Genomic DNA, 9,757 nt, shown 5'->3' with positions numbered 1-9,757 from the left:
AACAGGCACAATGCATGTCACGCAGAATCACACCATGTCCACTATGTAATGATGAAAATACCAGGCACACCTATTTCTGTCAAAACATGGTACACAAATCAGTGTTATAGGCAGGGCATGGCAGACAACAAATCTCTTCCAAACAGCTTAAACACATTTCTGATTTCAGGGCTAAGACACTAAGGATGCTGCACTCCATGCTGTTGTAATCAGACTAGATCTGTGATTGGTAGATTTAAATGTACATCCAATGCGTTCAAATAAATCAGAAATAAATTATCTTTGCCGGAAATTTAGCCTTAGGACCACTAGTGCAATAACTGAGTCGCAAGCTACACTTAATGGCCAATTGAAAATTAACAACTCCATCTGACAAAAGATTTTTCTCTGTGAAAACAGCTTATTTCCTGTAACGACAATAGTTAAAACAGCAAACATGGGTTGTTCAGAAATCATGCTTCAATAAATTGCTGTTAGCCTTGCGCTTACCTGTGGAGCATGTTACCATTATTAGGCAAAGAGATTGAAGTGCTTTTTCAAATCTCTGTTTTTTTTAATTTGAGTTGTATTTTGTTCAAGGTATGTGAAAAACACAACACAGAGATCCTGTGACATACCAAAGCTTTATTTGTGAACTCCGTACAGTTACAGCTCAGGGAGACATTGTGGTATCAAACAATAAATAACTGCACTAAAGTCAGGACATGGCGCTATGCTAAACCAGGGGCACGGGGGCCAGGGGCTACCGAGGGCTCTGAGACTCCGCCCCCCCCTCTCGGTCATACGGCGCACGCCTCGCCGCCTCAATCGTCAGACTCTCCCGGGTTTCTGATGTCATCGATCTTCAGGATCATCTTCACCACCTGGGTCGCCAGGGAGATCTGCTGCTTCTTCCCGATCAGGGTCTCGATCACGTGCTGCTGCTTCATATCTGGGCGAGAATGAGAGCAAGCGTGAAATAAAGGCTAGGAGACGCAGGTATGTCCGTTTCTGAAGAGGTTCTCCAAGCACACACACACTTGTGGACATTCAAGACTGCACAAAAAACTAGGATATGAAAAGGCTGCTAAAGGAGCAGCCACTTCAACGTAGAAGAATGCTATATTGTTCATTTATTTTTTTCTTGTGAGACACTCAAATATGCCGTATATGCATTATTTGACTGGTTTCCCTTTCCGTCCTTTGTTCTGTTGCTGTTGCGTTTGTGTTTTTCTCTACTTTATTATTTGTCGTTTCCTTTTTTCTTTTTATCGATTACCATTTTAAATTAGTTTTTATCTTTTTTTATCTGTCAAGTTTTGTTGGAACTGTCACGTTCACTTGGGGTGTGGCCTTAATGTCACTCCTTTTTGTAAAACTGCCTGACAGAAAACAGTAAAATGATGATAAAACAGTACATTAAAGGTACTGGAGCTGCACTCTTCACCATAAGCCTGCAGTCCTCATGGCCCACTGCTCTTTCACTGTTACACCAGGTACTTAACCCAAACGGTGTCCACAAAACATCCAGCTCTAACAACACGTGCACATTTCTGTTATGCTAGGTGTCTACCCTGGCTAAAGGTATCCAAGTAAATGAATACTGTAAAACAAAGGTCCAACCAGATGCACATAAACTAGACATGATTTAAACATCTGAATATACTTGTTATCGGTCATTTCGCTACTGTAAGCCTATCCATTACCTCACACTTAAAGTAAGAAGAAATAAGTAGCCTGAAACACCAGTGAGTGGGGCACCCTGAGATGGGAGAAGTATGGTAGGGGGATGCATGGGGGATGCCCTGGTGCATGAAGCGCATGGGGGCGCTTCCCGAAGGGGAGGGCAGTGTGACGGAGTGCCGTCACTACGGTCGAGTATGCGCTCTGTCTGCCATACCAACGAGCCTGGCTCTTTGGCGTTGTGGTCAAAGTCGCACGTTTGGTACCCCGTAGACCCGGGTTCGAGGCTGGGTGGGGTGACTGCTCTCGCCCTTCGCTACAGTCATTAATGCAATGGTATCAATACAGGCTGATACAGACCATGAAAACCTGAAAACAGAACTGTACGCAGTAAGAAGTGTGACGTGAAAACAGCCCAGTGCTTACCATTTGTGCCCAGGTGCAGGCAGTCGATCCCCAGGGCGGGGTTGCTCTCCTTCACCTGTCGGGCCCTGACCTCGGTCATGGTCTGAATGGGGTTCATCCCGCTGTTCTCTGCCAGCGCCATGGGGATGGACTCCAGGGCGTCCGCGAAGGCCCTCATGGCGTACTGCTCCAGGGAGGGGCACTGTGGAGCAAAGCAGCGTCACAGCGTTCACACGAGGAGCATGCTTTAAGGGCCCGCATATCGCTCTCGGAACGAGAACCGGCTCGGTTCAGGCCCTGTGACCATTTGGTGGATGCCTTTACTACCTTAGACCATACCTCATGGTCAAAGGTACTGCAATTACCCCGTGAGAGCCACTGGCTGAGTGAATAACACAACCAATTCTAAGGCTGTTTAGTTGCAGCCAAACCCACAGAGAAGGTTATCTGAAAGGATAAAGGGGTATGGAACAGTTTTAGCATGCCTTCCCACTGTTGAGAACACAAAAGTTATGTTTAGTATCCAAGTAGATCCTGAACACAAGGACACTCAAATGAGGCAAATTTTATCCCATCAGCAATTTCATTTTCCATTATTTCCCATTACATATTTAAAATAAATTAAGAAAAAATATGACGGTAGCTAAACAGCTAAATAATAAATAACACAGCCCAACAGGACCCATCAGTAGGCTTCAGGTACAGCTGTTAATGAGCAGTGCATGCTGGGAGAACTGAACTTGGACCTTACCTTGTCTGCGGCCTCGTTCACCGCCAGAGCGCAGGCGATCTCTGAGGCACCGCCTCCGTAGACGACGCGGTTATCCCTGACCAGGTTACGGATGACGCAAACCGCATCGTGAAGGGCGCGTTTCGCCTCCTCGATGATCTGACAAGGGAACGAACCGTTTCAGTCATTTCTGGTAATGCAGAGACATGTGGGGAAACACACATCCATGTGCCTGTATTGTGGCTTAGAAAAACTTAAACAGAACGTGAAATTCAACAATGAACTACTTTTTTTAAAAGTAGTTCATTGTTGAAGTGTTCACTGTCTTGTACCATAGTAAATTCTATAATTTTATGGGGCAGTCTCACAAAGATTAAGTCTAATTGTAGACTAAGATTTTTCTTTTAATGGAGGTTTCCACAGAAGTGTACTTCTTTGTGTAAGACCAGGATTATTCCCTTTTGTGCTAAACCATTTGTGTGATATTTTCGCCAGACTTCACTTGGAGACAAGATGTAGTCTAAATCTCAATAAGACTACATCCTTGTTATATTATTTGTTAACCTTTATATAACAATACTTTGTTCTCTGACATAACTTTTTCCGTTGTTGGGAAGAAATGTCCTTTTAGAAGCAATGGTTCTCTCTCTCTCTCTCTCTCTGACATAACATACATACTGGCACTCATATCACTGTTCCCTAGTTTTTCAACAACTCGCCAACTACCTTACTGCAGCCTGCTGGCTCACATGATAACATTCAGTAAGGCTATGCTCATACAGGATATGCTAGTTTTTAGCTGTGGCAGGAGAGTGACTGTTGAGGCAGACACATAAGAATGCAAACAGCGCTCCTCTAAAGCTCCTACCATCTTGTTCCCTCCTCTGATGAAGATGGTGACGGCCCTGGAGTTCTTGCACTCCTCGATCACCAGCATGCGGTCCTTGGTGGTGCCGAAGCAGATCTCCTTCACCATCCCAGCAGTGCCCAGCTTCTCTGGGGTCAGCTCACAGAACCTGGGCACGATGCGTCCGCCGGTCGCTATGGCAATCAGCTGGAACGCAGGAAACGGGCATTAATACAGTATGGACCAACACCAGAGATCCAATCCTTGTCATCAAAATAATTTCAGGACATCTATAGTATTTTCCTTGACATTTGCTAAAAACATGTCAAGTTCTGATGTTATAAACACAACTACAATTCACACTTGAGATGTCTAAATCCAAGTTCCGGGTGGCACCAAATTAGAGAGATTCATTAAATCAAGCATGTGTGATAGAATGTCTTACTTTAACAAAAAAAAAAAATACAGTGCAAAACACATTGCATCTGATGTCAAAACTGACCAGTTTTTCTCATCCATGCTGAAGATTAAAGTTTAAGTTATCTGTGAATGCCATTCCAGGAAAATCTGATGTTTGTTCTTATTTTCTATGGCTTTCCCACATCTGGTAACTTCCAGAACATGACAACATGTTAACACGGAAAGGCGCAATGGCTTAGCAGAGCACTGCACTAGGTTTACACCACAACGGCATCAATTCCATGCTGTTAACATGAAGCCAATGAAGTACGTCCCAAGGAAGCCCAGCTTCATAGAGCACTACATTACGCTGGCCTTTTGTACATCTGTGGAAAATTAGAATAGGGCTGATCTCACAACAGCTATTCCCTTCAGAATTAGCTTTAGATTAACCAACAGTGGTTAAAATGTGCCTGTCTTAGTGTGCTAATGTTGAGCAATCACAGGAGTGGACTTCTGTCACTGTCTACGTCCCTTCTCACCTCGATCTCAGGCCCACCAACCCAGCGGACTGCTGGGAGCTCATTCTGTAGCAGCAAGTGGTTCGCTTCATCATCAAAACCCCACTGACAGATGGCCAGGTTGGCTCCATTGTCTTTGATCTGTGAAGAAACACCGTTAACTACCAACATCTCATACTGAAGAACAGATTCTGTTTGCGTCATATCTCCAATAATTACACACATTTCGTGCACTGCTTCTCAATGAGTTCAGCATTCAGTTTTCTAGAGAAACGCGGAGTCATACAGCAGGCTGTTACTCAAGCGGGACATAATCCCTTTACACCAACCTGACGGATCATTTCCTCGAACTTTTCCTTCTCGTACTTCTGCAGGGCTTTGTAGTCCTCCACTGAGGTCACGTCCAGCTTGTGCTTGGTTTTGGGCTTGGGGGGCTCAAACGGGCAGGTGAGAATCGCAATCTTTGTGTCCTTCAAAACCTGGAAGAGAGAAGAGTGCTGTTCAGGCAGTCCAGGGATGGAAAGGGTTATTAGCACTGGCTGGCCAAGCCAGAGGATCTCCCTCTAGTCTGGCGGGAAGTAAAGTTACACGGGATGGGTTTTAACCATACACCAGGTTTCTGCAGTGCATAGAAACTGGCTGGCGATGTCAGCCCCTCACATGAGAAAAAATATTCTTTAAGTGTGGCGGTGGCAGCAGACCCTGAGTGCTGCTGTGAGCAGACAGCAGCATCACTGCCAGAGCTGCTGCCACTGGAAATACCAGCTGTCACTTCCACCCCTGCATTCACTCCCCAATCAGAATGCACGCAGGTTTTAAAAGGCCACCTGTTCAAACTATGACCGGCGTTCCCTTTGTTACCTACCCCAGTTTCCACTTGAAATACACACCTAAGTTCTGCATCTAAAAACCATCTGATGCTTTTGGTACAATGTCAAGGAACCCCAGGAAAACTGTTCGGCTGGTCATACCGAGCTCACATCAAACCGAGGGCAAGATGGTTTTGCGAAAGCTTTATTTAGTCCAGGCGAACATTTTCACTGGATTCTCTGGCATTTTAAGAAAGAAAACAGCGGCAGCTAACCTTGGGCATCTGGGGGTGACTGAACTCTTTGTCCACGATCACGCCTTTGATGAGCTGGGTGTCCTCCAGCTTCCCGCCGACCTTGCCCTCCATCTTGATGAGCTCGAAGTCCACGTCCCTCCGGTCCATGTCCGCCACGGTCAGGATGGCGTCGACGGCGATCTGTGCCATCTGTCTGTGGCAGCGATTGATCCTGGAAGGGGCAGAATAAAAGAGCAGGATGGTGAGGCTGTGCAACATAACAGCGGTGGCACGGAAGTACCGCCCAGTATTGTCAGGTGAAACAATTTTAGAAAACATAAGCATAAAAGGGCAAGACATGAGAATCAAGACTGTAAATCCGAAGGGTTTACTTATCGCCGACAGCTCAAACACACTATGCGACGGTACTACTCATTAAGAGCAATTCTGCACAACACATGATTCATACACGAAGCGGATGAGCTCATCTTACTCTGAGTGTCTGCAATCAGCCCATTCAAAGAATATGGAAATCAGTGAACAATTTATCGCCCGAAACACAAGTGAGCCTCTTCAATCAAACTCCCTTATTCTCAGCTTTTTAAGGAATTTGATCTGATGATACTCTTGTTTCTTACAACAGAGGGGCAGTTACTGAATCTAAGAAAAATGTTGTGTAAAGGCTCTGGAACATTGCAGCATTAATTCTAAACTAATGGAAATTTAACTACCCGTTTGTTGGGATGATTGCATCTTTGTATCATTTGATTGCATTTTTGTATCATTTGAGACACATATTAAACCTCACAGTCCTGCCTATATGAGAATTACAAAAATGAGCACTTCTGCACAGAAGGATTTATCTTTAAAATTAGTTCATTATTGCATCCTATTTTTAACAGTGGGCAAGGGCACATCTAATTACCAAGAATTAAAATTAACAGTAAACCACTGAACTTCCTGATTCTTTCCAACTGCATTACGGTCTATAACATTGGGATGTTCTCAGTACTCTACCTTCCCATTTAAATTTCCACCAATAAATTCAGGAGGAACAAATGCAAAACTAGACCACTTGCACTACACTACGATGTGCCTCCTACTGCAAAGGCTTGAATGGCATGCCCCAACTGCGACTAGCTTAATACCCTGGCCCCATGCTGCACGTGTAGTAGAGCTGAAGTGAAAAGCTCGTGTGAGTCCTGCGTAAAAGCCTTAGTAGTGGGTAGCAGGTAGCCAAGCGGTTGCAGCGGCTACGTCACTCCCCGAGACCTGGTTAAGCAGCGTTGCTGCCGACAGGCTAGGGGCAATTTGCCTTTAGCTCAACTGGCAACGATGAGGGCCGTAAGGGGTTGGCAGCAAGCAGTGAGAACCTCGGTTCGAAACTCGCTCGCTCGCTGACCCACGTAACATCGAATTAAACACAATGCAAGATACCACCCATTACACAAGTCCCGTGCTTGATGTACTGTTCTAGGCCCCACTAGACCCTTAAGAAACTACATCACAGGAAGCATCTCCTTTGATTTGCTGGCTGATATTACACATGGAGCTATTGAAAAGATCCGGGGATAAGTCAAGTTTGCCTGGGGCTTGTCTTTTTTTCTGAAGGGAGATTGGCATCAGTAGGTTGAGGAGGTTATATCTATCTTTATAATAAATGAATATTATCACACCTTTGGACGCTGTAAATCAAGTTCTGCTCTGTTACACAGTCTGTCTGTTGTTTTACTATAAACACCTCCTTTTTCATGGTGAAAATATTCGGGGCTAGGCTTAAAATATTTGGGGTTATAGCCCCGAATGATCGGACCTAATTACGCCAATGGTGCACACTGCAGTTGATCTGGTTATAAGGCTTTTTCCGACATTCCCTGGATCTTACACTTTAGAGCCCAGCGTTGTCATGGCGGTCTGGATCAGGGGTTCTGTGTTCTGGGTATCCACGGGGAAGCTGTCGCTGATCTTGTCGAGCTGTTCGATGGCGATCCGGGCGGCCTGATCGTAACCGTCGGCGATGCGGATGGGGTGAATTCCCCGGTCCAGAAGCTGTTCGGCTTGCTCCAGAAGGGCACCGGCAAGCACTAGGTACAATTAAGGACACGCACATCAATGAAAACATAAAGTGGAGTTGACATGTTATTTATCAATACCACAGCATTTAAACCGTAAGCACGTTCACATGACTTCACTGTGTAGGTTACATTCCTCACAACATCACAAAGAAGTCAGCTCAGCTGGAGCCAACTAAAAATTTATAAGCAAGCTATCATTATATTTTGCTGTACATTTTTTTCCATCTTACCAACAACGCCAGTAGTGCCATCCCCGATTTCGTCATCTTGAGATTTGGAGAGCTCGACCATGAGTTTTGCGATCTGGTGCTCAACATCCATCATGCTGAGAATAGTCGCACCGTCATTGGTGACCGTGACCTCGCCATCCTTATCCACCATCATCTTATCAAGTCCTAAAAACGTCAGATAAAGGGACAAATGTAATTCTTTTTTTTTTCCCCGAAACATAAGCTCCAACAGGAAAGGGGCACCTACTTATCGCCAGACTTACCGTTCGGGCCCAGAGACGTCCGGAGGGTGTTGGCCACAGCTTTGGCTGCCATGATGTGAGACTAAAACAAATCAACAAAAAATAATAAACAGTTACCAGGCTAGCCTACACAAAGACCTTATGTACAGCTGACGAGATATGGAGAAAATGAGCACAAACGCAGACAGCTAACGGACATTAGCAAGCTATTAGCATGACAGACTAGCTTGTCTCAAGTGTCACTTCTCTTTATTGTAGCTAAACGGCTAAGCGAGCTATCAAGCATATTTGCGGTTAGGGAGTTAGCCAACTAGCCTGCACGCCCGAAACGCCAACTCAATTTATAGTTAAAACTTAGTTAACTGTCCAACTAATTCATAACATTACCGTGCACTGCTCACAGTGTGTCTTACACAGCCAGCTAGCCACACATCCTTACCGGCAAAGCGCTATCATTAGCTGCGCTTTGCTAGCACATGGCACGGGTAAGTGCTCATGCTACGCCAAACCCCTTTGGATGGTAAAAACGGTAATATAGCAGTAATCGGCTCACCTGCTAACATGCCAGAACATTGTGTAGTTATTACCGTTATTTAAATCGCGTACATTTTGCAATGTAGTTCGCTATGTAGCTGCATACAAAAACCTCAGATGCGGTATTTTTTCTTTGTGACAGTGGGCTGGGCTGCAAAAGCTAGCGGTAGTTTATGACAGTTGTTTTTGGGTTGCAGCTAACTACGCTGTAATCTTAACGTCATCTTCCTTTACAGACAACAGATAAACACGATTTGTGTAGCCTGTGGTGCCACAGTAAAATGTAAAACCGCAGTAATAATCTAAAATAGCTACGTAGCTAGCCGGCATGGAGTCAATTCAAAAGATTCAATTTAACGTTACCTTCAGCGCGTCAAGGCCCGTCAACCGCGATTTCTTATCCTGATCTTTGATAATGATGAACGGACGTCCATATTCATCGAAGGCGAGGGTCCCCAAAGAGGACATTTTGGATGCAAAATTGTGTACGGAGTTGCCTCAAACTTATCAGAATATATTTTACAGAAACCGTAAGATCTCTGCCGGTTGCGACCTCACGGCTCACCTCGTGGATGCAGAGAACTACAAATTCTCGAAGCGTCTTGGTGTATGCAGACGAGACCAACTATGGCTGGGGGGTGAAAAATCCATTGTATGGATTTTTTTTATCCGATTTAATTGGCAAAAACACGACATTATTTAGTAAAAGGGGTTAAAATTTCACAAGTGTAATTTTCATGTAATAACTGCTTTGATAGATACGGATCGATATGCTTAACACTTGACTTGCTTTTACTGAAATTAAAATGGTCCCTTCCACTCTCGCGATGACATCTTGTCGACCGGACGGCATTGTCAGATTACTAATATATTGGAGTGGAGGGAGGCGTTTGGTATGGGCTAACGTAATTTAGCCAGTTTGGGTAAAAAATAGAATATTGAATCGTCAGTAATACAAATAATAAATCGTGATCCTCATGGTTGCTGTGTAAAGCGAGCCTTTGTCATGTATCCCTCACAAAACAAAGTCTTTGTCGTATCTGTACAGAGTGAGTGGCCAACCAGAT

The 9,757-nt window shown here is 44.7% G+C and overlaps 1 protein-coding gene across 1 annotated transcript; it reads right to left on the bottom strand.

The window, feature by feature from the left end:
* Positions 1-611: 611 nt before the first annotated feature.
* On the bottom strand, positions 612-9,267 carry cct5 (chaperonin containing TCP1, subunit 5 (epsilon)). The gene is made up of 11 exons (XM_036519056.1): positions 9,054-9,267; positions 8,178-8,238; positions 7,915-8,079; positions 7,495-7,693; positions 5,649-5,841; positions 4,894-5,043; positions 4,586-4,705; positions 3,666-3,851; positions 2,819-2,956; positions 2,089-2,269; positions 612-931 (listed from the first exon to the last, which is right to left on the bottom strand). The coding sequence occupies exons 1-11, from the start codon at positions 9,156-9,158 to the stop codon at positions 804-806; spliced, it is 1,626 nt and encodes a 541-aa protein (XP_036374949.1). The 5' UTR covers positions 9,159-9,267; the 3' UTR covers positions 612-803.
* Positions 9,268-9,757: the final 490 nt, after the last annotated feature.

This window comes from Megalops cyprinoides, chromosome 24, assembly GCF_013368585.1.
Source record: "Megalops cyprinoides isolate fMegCyp1 chromosome 24, fMegCyp1.pri, whole genome shotgun sequence".
Taxonomy (NCBI): domain Eukaryota; kingdom Metazoa; phylum Chordata; class Actinopteri; order Elopiformes; family Megalopidae; genus Megalops; species Megalops cyprinoides.
Note: the sequence above shows the minus strand (reverse complement) of the source record. Positions and strands in the feature narration are given on the sequence as shown.

What these genes read in the sequence shown, in the direction of transcription:
- cct5 (XM_036519056.1), bottom strand. Translation starts at nt 9,158, where the DNA reads ATGTCCTCTTTGGGGACCCTCGCCTTCGATGAATATGGACGTCCGTTC. An exon ending in GTCACCCCCAGATGCCCAAG is followed by an intron (nt 5,044 to 5,648) that starts GTTAGCTGCCGC and finishes TCTCTCTTCCAG; the next exon opens with GTTTTGAAGGACACAAAGAT. An exon ending in TGAACGAGGCCGCAGACAAG is followed by an intron (nt 2,270 to 2,818) that starts GTAAGGTCCAAG and finishes TTTGCTCCACAG; the next exon opens with TGCCCCTCCCTGGAGCAGTA.